This window comes from Stegastes partitus, unplaced genomic scaffold (genome assembly GCF_000690725.1).
Source record: "Stegastes partitus isolate 25-593 unplaced genomic scaffold, Stegastes_partitus-1.0.2 Scaffold1186, whole genome shotgun sequence".
NCBI classification, from domain to species: Eukaryota; Metazoa; Chordata; class Actinopteri; family Pomacentridae; genus Stegastes; species Stegastes partitus.
The window spans coordinates 166181-187237 of record NW_007578917.1 but is presented as its reverse complement, the minus strand read 5'-3'; the positions used below and the strand labels follow the sequence as shown (position 1 = coordinate 187237).

The window sequence follows — 21057 nt, the reverse complement described above, 5'->3', positions numbered from 1 at the left end:
TATCTATTTATAGGAAGTAAGTGTATTTTCTAAAAAGATAAGAATACGCACCCTATATACTGTGATCACCTTTTGCGCCACCAAAACACTTCTGATCCATTAGGTCATGAATAAAGACCCTCTGAGAGTGTCCTGTGGTTTCCTGCACTGGAGCACTGGCAGTGGATCCTTTTGGTCCTGTGGGTTTCAGAGTGGATTGAACTCAGGATCTGTGGAGTTTAAAGGTCATGTCAACACTTGAGGCTCTTTGTCATGCTCCCCGAGCTGCCCCTACGCAGTTTTTACCATGTGGCAGGATGCATTTGTCCTGTTGCAGGAGGCCTCTGCCACTGGGGAGCACTGTCAGAGGGATGTGATTGTTTTCCAACAGTGTTTTGGTGGGGGGTACATGTCAAAGAAACATCCACATGAATGCCGGGACCCAAGTTTTCCCAGCATAACATTGCATTGTAATGAGATGATCAGTGTTACTGGCTTCACCTGTCAGTGGTTGATCGATGTATGTTTTCTCTCACCTCTGCACAGGCATCATTTAGTCTCAGTGTAAAAATTGAGGTCAAAATAATGTCAGGAAGTTAAAGCCGAAATGAGTGCATTGGATTTGATAGTTTGGCAGCCGTACGTGGGATGGTACAACTTTGTAGCAGCACGTAAGCGTGATTTATGGCTTTATATGTTGTCAGTATCTTCAAAAGCTGTTTGATCAGTGGTTACAGCCCATTTATGTTCCTCTGTAACAACACAATGCGCAGTTTATGTATTTTAGTGATGGAAACAAAGCCCACAGGAGCTCACATAATTGCTCGAACTTTTCACGGAGCACGATGAAGGCCATTTTTCATGAAGCCGTGATTGATCAACCGCTAAATGGGAAAAGGCAGCTGCAATAACAACACAACAGGATAATGTGTAGGATGAGTGGACATGCAATGTTGCCTGCTATATTTTTCTTTCTTTTTTTTTTACATTTCTCAGGAGAGGTGTTTCCCTTAATGGTGCATCCGCCATTTGTTTCTGACAAAGCTGTCATATAATGAAATGATGATAAACTAGCAGCTTGTGGCGGCAAACAAACAAAAGGTGTGATGCTGAGAATGAAGTTGAAAAACTATAACGTGGATTTTTTTACTTTGTGATCAGACACAGGACCGAAAGATTGGAGATGAACTGATTTGTCAGCCTGGCCGATTATCAGACCTGATGTGTAGCATTTTTCTGATTATCTTTATAATTTCTTTTCTTTTTTTTTAACCTGTTGGGCCTACAGTGGAAAACAGCTTAATGTCAAACCCACAGATACATGTTGAGCACTTTCAACAAGTGTTTTTCTAAATGTTCACACCATTTTACGTCAAATGAATACTGGTTCCAAATATTTCTCATCTGTCTCCTTTATTACTAACAATCAGTACCAGTATTGGTATTTTATCAGGGCTGATATCACTATATGTCGATCCCTGACTCAAAAAGGTACGTGACAAAAAGCAGGAAACTAACGAATCCAGCATGTCCAAACAATAAGCTGCATACCTTTTGTATGTGCTGGATGTTGTTTGAAATATCCGCCTCATAGTCATTTACTCTGTAGTATCCCAGGCCTTCTTCTCCTTCCTCTCTTGCGTCCGTGCGTCATTGTTCCTGTGTGTGAGTTTTGTGCGGCAGCGGGATCCTTGGGAGGAAATGCAGCGAGGCCTGAAAGCAGGCCAGAGAGGAACAGCACAGGAAGCTCCGATGCTTACATAACAGCCTTATTGAGGGGATCGGTATTTGACATGTCACATACCAATCTCCACTATCAGCCTCCCACTCTAACCCCTCTCGACAACCCCCCTGCCCCCCTTACATGTATCAGGTTGGCCAGGTCTCAGTGAGGACACATTTGGGCCTCCGCTGTGAGTAACTGCCGGACTGTTACAGTGTGTTTGTCCGATGGGGGACACTGGATTTGAATGTCCAGACCAGTGGTATGTAAACTGATTTCTCCCTGGATAAATATTTAGATGTCTCCCCACGAGCCGTTCTTTTTTTTTCTTCTCTTTTTCCCGCCTCTGCAACAGGTAGTATTGGTCTTAGATGTAATCACCTCCTTATGCCCGGTTTAATGGCTCGCTCTTTGCTGTTTAACGGAAGCCAATGATGTGTGGTTCACCTATGAGGCTCGCTGAAGGAAGATAAGGAGGTTATTAAAGACCTTCCTTCCACAGGGAGAAACCCCAGTGTCTCAGGGTTTCTTGGCCACCGGTAGCAGCAGCAGCCTTGCCGACCCTGCACGGCAGTATTTATAGAGCACCGTGGATGAGTCATTTGGCTGAGTGCCCACTCTTCGTTCACCAGATTTACAGGTCCCCACTTTGGGGAGGGCTGCTTGATTTACGATGCACCCCACCTCCCTCCACCACAAGCTCCCACCCCACCCCGTCTCTCTTCCTTCAGGGAAGAGCAGACACACCATCTTGCCTTCGGCTTGCCATTTCACTCGCAGCTCTCTGTCCTACACTACTTTTGTGTGTGTGAGAGTGTGAGTGTGTGTGTCTCAGAAATATGCCTCCTCTGCTCTTTCAGCTGCATGAAGAGGAAAAGGCTTCCTGAGCGGCAGACAGACTCGCCTTAGCCTGACCTCGCCTAACTGCTGCTGATCGGCGTGTCACATTGACCTGCCTTTGACTTCAAAAATGAAGTTGTAGGCGAAAGAGTTCTATGAGGTGGAGGAGAAGCGAAGGAAGGAGGGCGAGAGTAGGAAGTGCAGCGGAGCGCGTTTCAGAAGCAGAAGCAGAAGGAGATAAATCGATCTGTGGCACAGAACAAGAACAGATGAAGAAGTGGCACTTGGGGGCCGGCGTTCAGCAGCGAGAGCCTGGCTTTTGCTCCCTAAACCTTCAGCTGAGGAGGGGGCAAGTCTTCGTCTGCACCCCATGGATCTTAACTCCAACCCAGGTGTGTGTCTTTGCGTAATTAATGCTAACACAACTGCATTAAGTGTGGAGTGGCAGAGTTATAATTAGACTGCACTGTTTTTAGTTGGAAGAAATATGTGGAAGGATTTCTCAGACCGTTTTACTCGTCTTCAGACACAAAGCTACTTGCACATGAGCTGCAAATTACTCTCTGTTCTCATTTTGCAAGAGTCCTTTTGATGTGCAGTCCATGTGTCATGTTGAGTGTTTTACAAGTTACAGTTCAGAGCCGACGATTATTGCAGCTGGGATTTATGATGAGCCAATAATGATGCTTCAGATTCCTAATATTCCCTGCCATTGCCACAGCTTTGTCCGCTGCACAGACATCTGCAAATGTTCTTTGACTAATACGGTAACTATTTCTGACTAAATTATTCATTTCATATGCAGAAGCCTCAATAGTAAGATTTAATACAGGCTTTACTCAGTAATACTATATTGGCGGGATGAGATTTTTAATTTTTGTAATTTGTCGCTCTGGGGATGCTGTTATCAGTCGGGTGCTTTGTTCAGCAAAACTTGGACTGATTGCCAAAACTTTTGCATTGTCCCCAAAGGATGAACTCTAATGACTTTGGTGATCCTCTAACACCACAATGAGGTTTGTGTTTGTGGTTTTAGGTGAGATGTCTCAACAAATATGGGATGGGTTTCCATGAAATTCACATCTCCCCTGAGAATGAGGTGTAGCAGGGCTGAACAATTAGTCAAAACATTATAATATGGGAATATCACAGGAGCTGTCACAACTTGCCATTTGAAATAAAGTGTTGTGTTGCTACAGAGATGCCGTGATGCCTAAAAAACATATTCTCCAGACGCAAGGGAAGATGCATGTTTGGTCCAGACGGTAGCAGAAATCACAGCATTTATTTCTCATTTATTTCATTTACTTCTCACACTAACACTTATAATGCAAATGTATTTTTTGTCATAAACTGTAGTAGCTTCAGTTATACTTTGGTTTACCACCAAACACTCCCAAAATGAAAGAGATTCCCATCAGCCTCAGTTGTGCTTAGTTCTGATTAGCAATTGTGTGCACATTAACATGTTAAGCTAATATTGTAAATATATCATCCGGTTAAATATCTGCTGACATTAACAATTAGGTCAAAGAACAGCCTCACAGAGCATGGTTATGGACTCTTTTCCATGCACTGTAGCTTCATATTCATTCTTGATACAAAACACTAGACTATAAATAAAAGATAGATGTATAGATAGATGCCACCCCAGCACTTGGTCGTCGCTGTCTTGGTTCTTTGAAACCGGACGTGACAAGTGAGGAGTGGATCTGACTAAGAAGTTTTGAAGACATACTCTGATTAGGCAGTGACCTGTGAATCATAAAGAATACCTTGCTTTATAATCTATTTACCTCTAAATGAGACCATAATGTATTAAATAAACACTATACCATATAGTCTTGAGACTAGTGATTGAGACCATAATCCTCTTAGGAAACTGTTCACTGGGGGAACAGGTCAAGTGAGAAGTACAGTAATTATGTCATAGACTTCTACACAATCTGACCTCTTTTTGCAACCAGAAGAGTCGCCCCCTGCTGGCTGTTAGACAGAATGGAGGTTTAAGGTACTTCTGCATTGGTTTCCCTTTCGGAAACAAAGACTTGAACCATGGTTTATGTAGAGTCTATGGATGACTTTTCTTAACACTCTTCCAATGGTCATAGAATGAGTAAATGTTTTATTTCACCTCATTGTTCATATTTGGTTAAACTGTCATGAGCAGAACTTTCCCATTAGCAGATAATATATGATCTTTTTTGTGTGTCTTTGACCTCACTTCACCCAACAAATGGATATAAATCATCAACTATTACCAAAAGGAAGAGTAAATACAATGTTAAGCTACTTCTTCTTACACTAACAGTTTTTACCTATTAGGAAACACTGATCACCTTTGTCCTACACTGCTCTGTGTAAACTGCAATCCAACATTTCTGAAATGCCATGTAGTTATTTGACCTCGTTTACCCAGGAAGTGCCTTGAGTCCCCTTGAGGGAGACATGGGCAAGAAGGCAGATCATTATGAAGTTACAAAGATAACTAAATCAAGCATGACACAAAAGTAAAACTGATTAGAACAACCAGATGATTAAGATACACCAAACACAAAAAACTGTTTAGAAGCAGCAGTCTCACTCTTCGGTGACACATCTTGTGATCAGAGCTTTGAACTCTCCCAGTGAGACAAACCCATGAAGCTCTAATGTGTTCTGAAGGTTATTCAGTAAGCCTCTAAATGATATACAGTGTAGTTTAGGTGTCACCTTGGTTGCTTGCACTAGATATGTAGCTTTAAAAGAAACCTTGCCCGAGGAAGAAAAATAATGCTCAGTAAAAGTGCATTCTCGTAGTTGGGTCGAATTTCACTTTGCTTGGCTGCTTGAGGCAGATAACAGAACAGGCTCCTGAATTCATAGCTCCCAGCCGGCCTGTAAATCCATCCGGGTAAAGACGTTCTCATGCAAAAATCTGAAGCAACAGATGGGAGAGGAAGCAGGCAGGAAAAAAAATACTGTATTATGCAGAATGTTGGAGCAGAAATGAGATTTTAAGAATTGTTGATGGAGGCGAGGAGGGAGGGGGAGGGTGTAAGAGAGGAAAAACAAAGAGATTTAAACAGGGAAATGGGCAATTTGAACATGTTTTACAATTCTATCAACTCTGGATGATCACTTCTTGATTTCATCATGTTATATAGCTGAGTGCAGCGTAGAAATCACAACGTGTGGTCGTGATAACAACTGTTCCACTAGTGGATGGGCTATTTAAGACAAACTATAAAATATTTGAAGAGTTCATTTGCAATAACAGATAACTCCATCTTCACAAACCTCCAGAAACCCCATTTTTCCATCGTCTACCTGAGACAACATCAAACTTAAGTTATCTCTTTTTTTGTCATGTCATTTCTACTGAGTCAAATCCACTCAAGTTTAATTGATATTATCTCAAACAAACAACAAAAAAATAAGTTTTCTGAAAATCTACAAAAATGGAGTTATCAGTTTTTGCAAATGAACTCTTCATTTGCTGGATTCCCGGAATATCTGAGGCTCTAGAAAGACAGAACATGAATTGAATAGTCAAAATAACTGTTAGTTGCAGGTCTAGAAGGTGCTTTAGTTTAAGAAAAGCTGACATCCATAAGAATTAACAAGAGATTTCAAAGGCAACATGCTCAGCAGTGGCATCAGTGGCTGTGGTCAATAAAAGCTTTTACTTTAGCTTCATTGCTCAGGCTTTGAAGTCAAAGAACTGACCAAACAGCATCAGCAAAAGTTCAACGGCGCACACTGAAACACACAAAGAGCCAACTTCATCATCAGCACTTCTCTGTCTCTGCACTTAGATCACCACCAATCTTTTTCTTTGACCCGCCGCCCCGCGCTGCAGCGCTCTCAGGCCGTCTGTGCTTTGGCCAGCTTTGTCAGAAAAAACAACGAGGGCGTGGAGAGGCAACGCAGACAGCACTGCTGCGATGGCCAAAATGAAAACACACTTCGGACGTTTGGCTGATCGTATAATGGGTCGATGAGGGTTTTTTTATGGCCGCTGAGTTCGGCCATCACACCGACCGACACGAGCATAAGATTGTTGCACAGATGCTTCAGCTTTGGAAACACATTCCCTATTTTTGGAACAGAGATGGTGTTATTCATGTTCCACCTCTTTAGTCACTAAGTAGAAACGTGTCGGGGTGGAGAGAGAAAAAAAAAAACTCATACAAGGTGATGATTGATGAATGCCAATCAGATTTATCTCGACTTTCTATCAAAATAACGTCCCCCTATGACAGGCCCCTCAATCTCCGAAAGCAATCTCGCAAATGAAACGGCTGATTAATGCTTGTATGACACATGACCAGAGTGAATTCATTTTGCAGAGGAACTACATTAGGTGAGTGAAAATTATCGAAAACATTCTTTGAACACACAGCCAATCAGGGATTCTTTTCTTTGCACGTTTCCGGCCGCAGATCTTTCGATGACACGCCCTGAACTCTATCTGCCAAATCATGTTTGTTATTGGTTCTCACCGGTGAGTCTACAAGCTGCTGTGCCTCCATTAGTCACAATAAACCTGAAGTCGGGTGACTATAGCCCTGTCTGAAAGGTTCAAAGGGCTTCCAAAAGGCCAGGCGGACTCAACCTACCAATTTTGGCTGCAGGGAGTGCAGGTGTGCATCTACCCTGCAGCCCTCATCTGTGCTGAAAGCTGATATTAGAAGGTATTAGTGAGCGGCGCAGCAGGTACTTTGTCAAGTCCAGTCCGTCTTTCATTCTCTGGTGTGGATTAAGGACGGTTCACAGCCTTCTTCTTCTTCAAGTTTGTCTCTTTCCTTTATTGTAGCTGGATAATGCACATTAGCAACAGTAAAATGTATTTGAAAATGAAAAAGCTGAGGACAATTTATACAGAAAAAAGACCAACACTTCTATTTTATTGTCTCTCTTTTTGCTCTTTCATCAGTGCAATCCTCGATTGCAGAGTGCTAACAGCATCCTGTACATAAATGAAAACATATTTCCGATATTGGACAAACATCTTGGAAGATCATTTGTTTGGGATCACCGAGTGCACGCCAACGAATCCCTGGCATGCGGTCCACACAGATTTACAGTCTCACGGCCTCGGGTGCATGATACAGTTGTCGAATTGGTGATCTGTCATAGTGAGATATGTTTACATAACCGTGAGAATACATACGTGTTTCACACAGGCAGACTGGACGCGCACACATGCATATAGCACAAAGATGGAAATATAAACACTCGTCCTGTCAGCCCAGCGGAGAGCATAGCCGCTTAAAGTGTGTCTGCTTGTACGCAAAACATAAATTCTCTGCCGATACGGTGATGATACCGGGCTAAGAGAGCATTAGAGCTGGTGTCAGGTTGACTTCAGAGAGCTCTCCTGCGGTGCCACTTGAGGTTTTTTCTCTTGGATCTGTATGTACTGCACCTTTTCCAGAAGCTTCCTCTAGTATCAGTATGCTTGTATCACGAATGTAAGGTTTCAGCCTCCCAGCATTGCGTGCAAGTGTTCAAGTGACAACAGCTGCCAGCCCTCACCAAAACTCAACACTCCTTACATTTTAATGGGTTATTAATCCCCCAGTCAGTAGCCGCTGAAGCTCCACAAGGTCCCCTCGTAAGGATTGTGGTATTTTAACAAACCTCAAAGTGTTACGCTGCATACTTTGATGTTGTTTGGAGTTCGTCTAGAATTAATCTCACATTCGCTCCACGTCGCCGCAAAAATAAATAAGTTGAGCGGAGTGGTTGTGGTTTCCTACCGGTGGCAGGGAGCTTCCAAAAGTGAAGTCATTTGTGATTTATACTCGCAATTGTCAGTTTTGGGCACTTCGTCATTTTAAGTCACGTATTAAAGGATCAGTTCTGGTCTGTTGGCGCATTTACTACAAATCACATAGCACTTTACACCCCTTACAGCAAAACATGGTTTATTTTAGGTTGTTTGATTCAAATTTCCAGCCCTGAAGGCAGCCACTGGTTTCCATTTCAGTGAGGTATGAACACCAACTTTAAGAAACTTGAAACTGGCCTAAAATACAATATATAGTAGTAAAAGTGACGTATCCTTTTACTTTCCTTCGAAGCCAGAAGAATACGAATGCGCTGTTAGTAAATGATATTACGGTAGTAAAAGTTAGTAGTAAAAGGCAGGTGTGAGCCTTTAAAATGTTGACTACAACTCTCCTCTACTTCTGTGTCCGCCTCGACTCTGTGATTATCATGCCAACTTGTGTTAGAAGGCTGTAAGTTCAGCCTGAGCCGTGTTTCCTTTTTGTGAAGTGGAAATTGATTCCCCTTACATAATGGTATATTTACAGCAGCCTTGGCAGAACACACAGACATAGCTCTTTATTTAGTTGGCATGAAATCAGAACAGAGACACTTGGCTCTTTGACAGGCCTGTGACCTCCCTGAACGGAGTGACCCATCGCTTGCCTGCTTGTCCTCATGACAACTCATTAAAACTCTGCACACTACTCAACAGCTGCATTTGACCGGAGCGCTTCATTCCCCTTTTTGCCTGAGAACAGAGGAGTTAATATATATAGAAAGAGAATCACTTATCCAGGAGAACTTTATGAAACCAATGCTTCCAACTGAAAGATTTATTACTATATCTCCCTCCTCCGACTTCCTGGACCGTTCAGGTTGATCCTACAGCTTTAAGTAGTCCAGGTATCGTGTTAGCCTTTCAGCACGGAGAATTTAGAGCCCATGTGGCCATTATTCTCCATTTTTTTGGTGCCACGATTACCCGCTTCCCTATGGGCGGACAGTAGAGCCAAACAATCCTCGTCCCCTTTGACCTCCCCCCCTGCTCCTGTTCGCTTTGTTATTCATTCAGCATCAGATGGTAATGGATAGCCGCAGCAACTCTATGGAGTCTGTGTTCTCCGCCAGACAATGTCTTCGGGGACTGGGGCCGGGGGCTAATGTTGTCGTGTCTGTCTTGAGATTATGTCTATTGACAGGCCAGGACCACCGTGACACCAGGAAGAAAGTGAGCCATCGATACCTTTCGGGGGGTCATGTGAAACGGGACACCTATTACAGATACACGGGAAGATATAGCCTCAGAGGGAGGAGCTGTACGCCGAGGGGGGGCTGTGCTGCATGTAAAAACTGGTCTTTTTTGGATACAGCAGTATTTAGTGTTCTTTTTCATTATATGACTATTTCAGACAGACTCCTGCACACTGTCCAGCTCGCAAACTTGCTTTTAATATGTGTATTTTCTTCATTGTAAATTCCTCAGAAGGCCTGAAGGATCTATTTATAGGTACTCCCTATAAACTTAATGTATACAGCCCTGGCAAGGTAGAGGTACATGTGATGGTTGTTTTTTAATATACATTGGGAGTGGATTGATCATAAAGATGCTATTTGTTCCTCAATGTTCTTTTTCACCTGCCATGTAAATGTACCTCTGCAGGCTCTTCCACATATGGGCCTTTCAACATCCCAGAGATGTATGTGTGGGGTTTTTTTTTTTTTTCTTTTTTGGAATGCGGTTGGGCCGATGGGGGTTTTTAAGCATTCACATCAACATATTTTACCCATTTCATGCAAACAGTTTGGGGATACGTTTATGATGTGGATATATCGAGTGTTTTCGTACACTGCCTTTCTTTAATGCCTCCCTGTTGTTCACGGGGAATTCTGCTCTCCATTAAGGATGGCCTGTCTTTGTAACAACCCATTTGCAGAAGTACCAGCACCGAAACGTCTTGAATAAATGTATTGTTGCCGGTTAGAGAGTGTGTGGGAGTCCGTTTAAAAACTTTTGGATATGCTCTGCCTCTCCTACACACCTGTAACATAAAACAGATGTGGGAAGAGTTGCTTTGTGTTATTTGAGCATTTGAAGCACAAGAACATGGAGGTGATATGCCTCTACTGTTATATAGGGCTCTGATTAAGAACTATTTTCATTACTGATTATGCTGTCAGTTACTTTTTAATGAATATCTCTGGTCATTGTCTTTATAAATGTCAGAGGATCATAAAAAAAACCTTTTGTTTTACTCTCAGGAAAGGATGATCCCACTTGCTGCTCCTGCTCAGCTTCACAATTTATTGATCATACTGATCTTCATCAAGCATGTTTTAAAACGATTGTTCCAACAATGAGTGTAAATACACAATGCTAGCACAATAAATTGAAATCTAAGTCCTTCATCGTTTCTTAAGACTGAAGCGATACCTTCCAATACACCTTCATCTGAGATAGCTGGATGCGGGAATATCTCCTTAAACAACTGGCACCTTTCTTTAAATGACTTTACAGTAACTCAATTTAGAAATAAATGTGTTTTGTCAAAGGGAAGCATAGTATTACCATCAGAGCGATGAAGTCCAGAGACGCAAAACTCAGAATATTTTGAAAGATTTGTTCATTTTCCATGCTGTTGTTTTGATTTTGGATCTCTGGCAGAAATAAAACATGTCCTGTATAATAATGATAAGTATAATAATAATAAAATTCTTAATTTGTTACCATAAAATAAAAAGACAAGAAAAAACAGATGGCTAACAAGATGAATCAGTTATTTGAATGACTGCCAATTGATCTTCTGTCACTTCACAAATTGAATAACTGACTTTTCAATCGACTTTGCATGACTGTCATTACTTTAATAGAATTAGTTTCGCTTGTTAAAGTCTGCATGAACTTTTAGATCAATTATTTATCTATTAAAGCAAAGCAAAAGTAGAAAATTAACCAAAATATTACATCAAAACTTTGAAATGCACTGTTAGTATTGTCTCAGTTGTCATATTAAGGTTTATTTGATCCCACGTTCAAAAGGTCACTATGATGACATTAGTATGCTTTAAAGAGGTTAACAAAGCATCGCAGTGTGAATGTGGAGATCAGATGTTTGCTTACGGGGTCGTGCCCTGTGTCAAACCTTCAGAGAGATCTGTCTATTGTTACCATTACAGTGCTGAAGAGTGTGTGTGTGTGTGTGTGTGTGTGTGTGTGCTCACCAACCCCCTCTCCAAGCCTCACCTCCTCCCCCTCCTTCCCTTTCTCTTTCACACCCTCTCAGCTGTGCTCACTCACTCATTCTGAGGCCAAAAAACTGGCAGAGCAGCTCCTGCAGTCAGGAACTCCCGTCCTCACATTAACTCGGCCGGCCAGGACTTTCCATAACCCGGTCAGGGAGCCTCTTTTCTGGATTGCCAGAGATACTACAGGGCAGTGAACGAGGCATGGAGGTGGTTCATCAGGCGATTCATAGTTTACCACAGTATGGATTATCTGATTTACTATCCTCACTTCAAGGTAAAAAAGATTAATATTCAACTTATTTTGAGAACTTTGAAAGCTCTCGATCTCTCTGCTACAATATATTGGATGTATTTCTCTAGACATACACTAATGTGTCCACTTCAGGCTTCATTGTTGTAGCAGCTGCACTTTGCAGAGAGATTAGATCCTCTGGAGGTGATAATATTGATGACTGAAATGGACTCTGTATATAAGGGTGCCATCATCTCTAAACAAAAGGTTTCCACTCTTACTATTCCTCATCATTCCTTATGAATGGACCAACGTTTTGATGTGGTTCTCAGTTCGGTGAGCGTCTTCCGGTTATGTTGGAGGTATTTATGATGTGTGGACTTCAGAGAAGACTATCATTAGACACATTATTGAATCTCAACTTGCCCCTGCTTGCATGCAAACAAGAAGACTCTTGCAGACAAGAGAGAACAGACACTGATGTGTTCATTTAATCTCCCACCACACACAGAAATACAGACACACACACACCGGGAGAATTATGACACATATTTTCGTCATTTAAAGCTAAACAAGCTTGTTACAGTGTCTGCATTGTTTTCGGAGCCAGCAGCAGCTGCTTCCTCCACTTGGCAAGCAACACAATCAAAGTCTGGAAGAACTTTTCACAACAAGTCTCCCACAAAATCTATTCCACCTTTGTGAATGCAGAATATTTTTGGCCATTTTTGTTTTTAGCCCTCTTTAATGCCTCCTCCCTTCTGCGCAGCGTCTGACTAAAACAAACCAACTATTTTTGTGGTTAGACTCTTGGATTGATGTTTGCATTCGTCTCCTCTTTGGACTTTGAAGGTGGTGAGACATAATATCTTTAGGGTTTTAACTGTGTACTTCAGAATGACCACATTAAATGAATGGTTTAAGATTATGGGAAATATGCTTATTTGCTTTATTACTAACAGTTATATGAGAAGATTGATATTCAGTTTTTTTTTTTTATATCTGCTCATTAAAGCTACAACCAGCAGACTGTTTGCTTTGCTTCGCACAAAGACTGGAAATGAGGAAACATCTAGTCTATCCCTGTTCCTAAGTTTAAAGAAAATCTGCCTGCTAGTACCTCTCAAGTTATATTGTGTTTGTTAAATCCATACGAAAGCTGAAGTGTAAAGTTAACACGAGCTTATGTGCCAGATAATTTCCTCACCAGGCGCAGTCACTTCCTGCAGTCTGTCCGCTAAGTCAAGCCAACTGTCTCTTGGCTGGAGTTTTTTAGTTTTAGATATAAAGAATGGCATCAATCTTCTCGCTTTACTTATGGCAAGGAAAAGAATACGCCTGAGTGTTCACAAAGTGTCTTTAGTGCAGCAGTTCTGAGCATTGTTAGGTGAAAATCTTTAAACTTTTCCGAAAGGTTGTCGTCATCACTGTGAGTCATTTCCAGGCAGCCAATCGTAAGAGCCGCACTCGTTGCCCTGGCAACCGAGACAATGAAGAAGTTAGTTTTGGCTGTCTGTCCCGAGCTGTGTGATGTGTCAGATGGAAATGAGGGCATCTAGGAGCTAGTCCGTCATAAAAAGGTGATAAATTGTCAAGATATTGCCGTCATACAAGCAAACCCCGTCCGCTACATCCCAGCCCTCCTCTGATAAAGTGGTTGAACAATTCGCTATTTATGATATACCTATTCATTCTGTTAGTTTGAGCAGACTGGGACTTTCAGGGGTTGTTTATGCGGCACATTGATCAACATAAAATACGTGGTTTATTCATGTAGTTCAGCTGACAGAAGCACATTTCCTAGCCTCATACATCTGACCCAGGGTTTAAACTACCGTGAGCTTAAGCTTGACTTAAAAAAAAAAATGACATCGCATATCAAACTGCAATTGCATTATCTATTGCAATTTTCCTACAATTGTTCTGCCCCACTCCCCGGTGCTCTCCTGACAGAGACATGCACCATATCTATAATGCCCTCAGCAAATTTCATCAAAACGTTTAACTCAAGCAAGAAGACAATAGCTTCATCTACATATATATTACATATTTTTTTATTCATGTAACTTTTCATAACACTCGATAAAGCTGCCAGTATCCTCGGGCAGTAACTGCGGGTGGTGAAAATATATATATTGTTTATCTGCACAAAAATAAACTGTTCACTCCGCCAACATCCAGCTCCGCACTCTGCAGAGCGGATGCACTCTGTGTCCTTTTACAGGACTCACTACAGGAGCTACAGGTCGGACCGAAGCATATCGGGGCTCCAGGTATTTGTGAGCAATTACAGCACAGTGGGATCCTTTGTTGTCTCCCACCTGTTTTGAGCCATTAGCTAAAGACCAGTCTGCAGCTGGGCTCGGCCACTTATTAAAGTCAGCGGTCACAACTGGAATGAACAGTTGTTGGCGGCTTGCGGTCAGCCCAACTCAGATGGCAATTATGACATGACACAGACACAGAGGGCTGCTATAAATAAAAGGTTGAGATAATCTAATATGATGCCAGGTTGTCAATGACAGATTGTAGTTCTGTTTGAGGATATAAAGTTACTCCGCTATGTGATAAAATAGCATACATGCAGATCCCCTTAGCAATGCTGTTCCGTGTTCAGTGCTATATCCAGTGTTCAGTTTGATTGTATCAGCAAAGTGCGATGCAGTCGAGGTACAACACTTTCTGTACGTGGCAGAAGTTTGTATAAAGTAAGTTGTCGTTTTAGCGGGTGCTCCTCTGCAAGAAAACCCATAGAATTGCAGCTGAAACCTGAAAGGATGCGAGATTTTCCCGTCTCCTTAACTTCTTTTCATGAGGTCTCAATGTGAATTGGGAATCTTAATCTGTGTGCCTCACTTAATGCAAGCTGTCCTCTGAAGTACAAGTCTGCCTGCTTTCTGTAAAGCTGACAATTGTTCACCGCTGAGTTAGAAAACTTTGGAGCAGCGTGCCGGAGCGTGGAGAATCAGGGGAATTGCGACAGCTGTCACGGTTGTCTCTTCAGGTACGGTTGTGCTTTACGTGAAGCTTCTCGACTGTCTCCGCCGCTGAACTCCTGCTAGGATTGGTCTCATTTATAAAGTGATGACTGAGTGCCAGACGCCCCCCGAGCGGTCTGAGAATTGTATTGTGGAGAATAATACTTGCAGGCAGCTTAACCACAGCAAGTAAAGCACCTGTCAAAAAGAAGCCTCCGGTCATTTTAGTTGGAGGACAGATATGGAGAATTTACCCACAGGCAACAAGATGATAATTGAACAAAATGTTCTTAGCCATCTGAAGGTAAAATTGTTAATTATTCACCAAAAATCTTCAAGGCTGTAAAAGGTATAGACGTTGGTTTGCTTTGATTATCTGATGGTGGTTTTAGTGTCAGCTCACCTTCACATGTCACGAGACAATGCAGAGTTATCTGAGTGGTGTGTGCTTGTGAATGGGCCTGACAGGACTGTTCAAACACTTAGCACTTGTGCCCTAAATAGTTAATATTGCCCATGTGCTAAGCTGGTGTGACACCTCACTTGTCTTTATGAACCAACTCAGACACTGTGGAAGAAAATCGAGCATCAACCGGAGAAGGCAGGAGGAACAGGAGTGTGCTGTAATGGCTGTGGTATGCTGTATAATCCTGTTGCACGCTTGTTTAACAGCCTCACAACCGTTGTTTCCACAAGGAAACACAGTCTGTCCGTGCAAGTAATGGAAGGGCTGATTGATTTTAAATGTGGACAAAAGAACTCAGAGGCACACCGGGGAATTGCGATTACTTTGCATGACAATTAACGTAAGCAGCGGCGGCAGGGTGGAGATTCCCGTGACTGAGAAACTTCCGTGTGGCAAACTGGTCAGTGTGAGTAATTAGTGTAACTGTGGAAAATGACAGATACACATCAGTAGTTGCGAATGAGTATTTGTTTAGTGGGAGTAGTATGTCATTCCGAGCAAGTGTGTAATTGTGTGGTGGAAGGTCGGCAAACGTAGCTGAGTGTTGAAAGAATTTTATTGAAAGGCGTGTCATTTTCTCGGTTGTAGGGCATCAAAATGCTTTTCCTGTCTTGCACGCAAACATTTTAAATCCTCGGTGGATTCTGATAAACACTGGAACGTATTTCCAATGCACAGACTAATAAATCACTGCAAACACATGCCGCACCTGCTGAGGTAAACTGAGTTGTGATTTGTGTCTTAAGAGACAGAGGGCTTCTTTGATTGATACAAACCGTACATCTGTTTCTCTCAAGGATCATAAAATCAAGTAGTATATCACTGTCATTGTCTTTTTCTCTCCATCTTATTCCCTTTAGGTCTTCAAGTATGTATAATGTTTTTATAAGGATTTACACTTTTCTTTTATTGCTCTTTTTATTGTATTTCTTCAGACAAGGAGAGAAATTTTGAGTGTAACTTGATCCGACAGTTGTAAAGGGTCTATAAAGTTCAGAAGAGCAGTCCATCCCCAGGGTAGTGGGTAGTGTGAGCGGTTTAAGCGCACATCGTATGATTTGCTGCACACACTGACCCCAGACCAGAAGAGATACTTGACACAGCACCTGCCTCAGATAACTTATGCATATAATCCCGCACTACATCACTCAGTTGGCAGGACTCCCAACTTCTTAATGTTTAGACGAGAGACTTGTTTGCCCATAGATATTTTACCAGGGGGCCTGAGGTAGCAGAGATACAAGCAGTCATACAGTGATGTACGGCAAAGTTACGGAGACCAGAGGCAGGACGATCAAGTAACAGATCCATCCTTAGGTGAGGAAGACCTTGTGTTTGTCCGGAACCAGGAGGTGAAGGGCCATAACGAGATTTAGGATGTTTGGGACCCAACCCCATACAGAGTGGTGAAGTGCCCCCGAGAACTTGGTGTTGTCTACTCTATTACCTCTGCAGTCCAAGCTGGACCAATTGAGCAAGTGCAACCAAGTTGAAAGGCGTACCCACAGGTACACTGAGGGCAGATATGTTTCAGAATTCAGTAGAAGATCAGAGAGATACACCAAACAATAGGGAAACAGGTTCTTACTCCCCACAAGTGTTTACACATGAAGCCTATAATGAGGAATCAATGTCAGAATCTGAGCTTTGCCCGAGGCTGAGGTAGTTGTGGGAGAAGAAGAGGAGCCCATAGAAACAGGAGAGTTCCCAGTGGGCTCCGGAAGTCTACCAGAATCACTGCAGGCAAACAGTCCAACCCTTATCGATTGCGTCGATCTGTAAGACCCAATTGTGATGCATCGTATTGCAGATTTAACAGCCTCAGTGGTTCCTGGGTTGCTGAGCTTTTTCCAGTGAATTATTTTTCAGGAATCAATGCATTGTCAGGGTGCCAGAGCATTTTAAGGGGGTGATATGTGGCAGGTGGCTTAGGGAAAAGGGTGGTACAGACATATGGGGCAACTTGTAGGAGGAACAGAGTTTCAGACATTGGATCCAGCTGGTGGAGTGAGGCAGGTGCACACTTTGCTCCACACTGCAGTGAAGGGAAAAAAAGAGTAGGAACACTGGCAGGGTTAATTCCTTTTTTAGTGTGCATAGTATACTAATGATAGCTTTGAATGTCTGAATATAATTCAGACTTGTTTCTGTGCGGGGTTGAAGGCAATTTGAGGTAAACTTTTGAAAAGTCAAATACAGATCAGTCTAGTTTCAATGGGTAACATGTACCATTATTACCATGACCATGGACATAGTTTATTTCTCACGTGCATGCCAGTGATGTAACCACTACTATATACTACTGCAATAAATGAGTATTCATCCACCGCTGAAAATAGTCCACAACAAATGCACAGGTTGCTACTGTTAAAGTAACTTTTACCAGAAATTACAGTGCCCAGCTGTTTCAGGATAGTATTAAGTGAAAAAAAATAATTAATTTGTGAGATTTTTCAAGATTTGTTTCCAATACGAATTAATGACCTGATGTAGCTAACAGCTGGAGACACCACTAGCCTTATTTAATATAAATGTCAAGTCAAAGTCAAATTTTAAAAAAGAAAATACAAATTAGTCTCATATCAATTGGTAACATATAACATTACTACCATAAACATGGACACAGTAGTTTATTTCTCACGTGCACACCAGTGCTGTAAATGCGAGTGAATCCTACTGTATTCATCCACAGCTGAAAATAGTTCTGTTACAGTAACTTTTACCAAAAACCAAAGCCCCCAGCTGTTTCACGATAATATTTAATCTTAATAAAATATAATTTATTAGCATTTTCTTTAAAGAATTGTGTCCAATTAAGAAAGCTAACAGTCGCAGACATCACTAGCCTTCTCCCCATATAGTTGTAAAGCCAATGTGAGGCAGAATATTAAATGCAAATAAATAAATAAATTGTGAATTAGGCAAATATCCATGAACTGTCTAGGAACAACTAAACCAGGCTGTTGTGTTGTCAAAAGTTGCAGTTATGTTACACATGGCTGTAATAAACAGAGCAGATAAAGCAGCACTAATCCTGTAAATACTAAATACTGCTGCAACAACTGTGTATTCATCCACCGCTGAAAATAGTCCACAACAAATGCACAGGTTGCGGCTGTTAAAGTAACTTTTACCAAAAACTACAGCCCCCAGCGGCTTCAGCACACTTTTTAGCTTTAAAAATAAGACATTTTTAAAAGAATTATGTTTACAAGTGAGCTTTCACCGACAGCAGTGGAGTTGGACCAACTGGGGTGGTGAACACTTCGGACCCCGGAAAAAGCTTGGCACGGCCCTGGTGGCCTCACACGGTCCGTCTGACACGGAGGACACAACAGCACGTCGATATCTCCTCTGGTCGGTGACTCTCTGAATGAAACCACAGACTGTATAAGAAAGAAGCAGCCGCACATGAGCCGCAGTGAGGAGTTTGTTACGCAGGACTTGAGTGTGGATGAGAGCAGCAGCAGCGAGGTGTCACAAACTCAGAGTCTCGGAGCGACGCGCTGCTGCTCCGCCGGCTGAGAGCAGAAACGCTCCCATGTGCCAGAGAGCCTCGTTCACCGGTCACTGCTTCGTGTCTTTGCTGTTCTGTTGAAGAACCAAAGCGTCTGGTGAAACTCTGTGGAGCAAACGACGCCGCGGATGTGATTCGTGCAGTTTGGAGGTGAGCTGAAGCAGCGTCTTTATTTGTGCGCTATGAAAGCGTTTAAATAGCAGCAGAAATTAGTTTATAAGTTTAATGAGCATGCATGTTGAAGGCTGAAGGTGGGGGCGTGGCAGAGCGCAGGATTTGTGTCTGCTTGGTGTAATTAATGGGAACGGTCAATAGCGGGTAGTGACTAATTACTGGATTAGGAACAGCGGGCAGCTCAAACGAATGACTCGCTTTCTAGACAGATCGACGTATGGATCGAAACTTCATTGGATTTAATGTGAGAGCTGAATTGCAAGCATTAAATAGGCACTTTAATTGTGACTCTGTGTACAATACAGATGGATGATTGAATGGATGATGCATAGATGGATGGACTGCTGTGATATTTGGGAATCATCTGTTGGGTATTTGTTATGAAAAGTATGACTTTACAAACTATCATTGAACCTGATCTTTCTGGTCAAAGTTCTCTAATTGCAGCTTTGCAATGGATCCGTTTGAGCTAATTAGTTAAAAAAGTGCAGATATGGAAACCACAAATATTTACCCTTTATCCTTAGAATCTTGTGTAAGGAAGCAATGAATGTTTTTTTCACATATGTGTCTGAAAGTCTATTTAAAGCTGAACTGTGTAACACAAACATTAAAAGAAGGGCCTTTGCAATTGCAATTATGTGCGAAATCAGTCCTATTGCGCCTTGGGCTATTATGCGTAAACACAAGCGGCATGTTGCTGTCACATGACGCAAATCACGGCACAGGATTGGCTGGCAATGACACGATTGCTGGTGGCGCCTGCGCACAAGTGATTTCCGTGGCTTATTTCTGGTGTTATCGCTCATGCATGCTGATGGTATTTGACAGCAATATGAAATATTATATGTTACCTACATGTAGAAAACAACTAAATGGACTGATCTAAGTAATAAACCCCCAAATCAATATTTTATCATGTGTTGCTGTGATTCAGGTTGTATCTCGGATATAGCCCAAGGCGCAAGGCGACTGATTTCTTGCAGATGGGTCACACATATAGACATATAGACATCAATACAGACATAGAAATTCCTCACATTTGAAAAACCAGAAACACTACAGCTTGAACAACATATCATGTCATCAGCCAATATTAGGGTGTCATCAATGTATTGGTATAGATTTATATGTTGTCAGTCGTGTAGCTATGTTAAATCATTCATTCATTCATTTATTTATGTAAAAACAACACAGTGCAGAAAACATGCATGGTCTAGTTTAAAATTGGTGACATCATCTGACTCCATTCTTTACAATACTCTCAGCGCTGTTTGCGGCACATGCAGCAGAGTACATATCACACAGTGGTGCGGAGTCCAGTGGTGTCTTGATAGTAAGCTGCTAACTAGTTTGTAAAATACCTTACTAGAAAGTTAATAAACAATGACTCCAGTATTTTCCCTTCTCAATGTTACACCAATCTTTTTATGTATACTAGCATATCTAAATAATACCTTTTTTTTATCCTAAAAATCAGTACCAACTTTGGCCGAAAAAGTCCATCAGGCTCAAGAGAACACTTTGCATTTTTGCTTGAAAAATGTCACCAACCCCAACTCAGTATACTAACTGATTATTTTTCTTATCATTTCAGCTCTAGCTTTATTGTTTTAATCATCATAACTGTAAATTATTGGAAGCTTGTAATGTACAGTAGACGTAATTTTGAGGTCAGGAGCGGAAAATGGTTCTGAAGAAAGAGGGATATTGAAAGTCGACCTCATAGGACATAAAGAAATAAGTTAGCTTTTATTCTTGTAGATATATACACGCATCAATAAGCTCTCAGTAAACACATTAAATCACCACCTGTTATTATACAGCTGGGCACATTAATGTTAAGGATTGCCACCAACAGGAAATGGAACAGGCTTTGAATTGCAACTGCTTCATGAGGTGATACTAAAGATTACATTGCATCTTGAAGTTACTGCTGATGAGAATTTTGTGTATATGACAAAAAGACAGAACCGTGTACTTGAAGGTATGAAATTAGCTCCAGTTGCACTTTGTAGTTATTCATCTTCTAGAACTTCTTATCTTCACATTGTATTATTGTGTAGAGCCTGACCAAAATTGGATTTTTGGGACTGATGCAGATATCGATTTTTAGGGAATAAAAAATTCCAATATTGATTTTGTAGG

At 41.7% G+C, this 21057-nt stretch overlaps 1 protein-coding gene across 4 annotated transcripts in view; it reads left to right on the top strand.

The window, feature by feature from the left end:
• Positions 1 to 21057, top strand: part of arhgap24 (Rho GTPase activating protein 24) — a 79403-nt gene that overhangs the window by 37399 nt on the left and 20947 nt on the right. Inside the window, exon 1 of one of the 4 annotated variants that reach the window (XM_008297112.1) lies at positions 2525 to 2934. The exons of 1 other annotated variant lie outside the window; for it this stretch is intronic. In XM_008297112.1, coding sequence (XP_008295334.1) covers positions 2913 to 2934 — 22 coding nt within the window. In that variant the 5' untranslated portion in view covers positions 2525 to 2912. Of the gene's footprint in view, positions 1 to 2524; positions 2935 to 11575; positions 11817 to 12329; positions 12627 to 21057 lie in introns of those variants that run through there. 2 more of the 4 variants (XM_008297110.1, XM_008297111.1) reach the window with 2 other exon arrangements.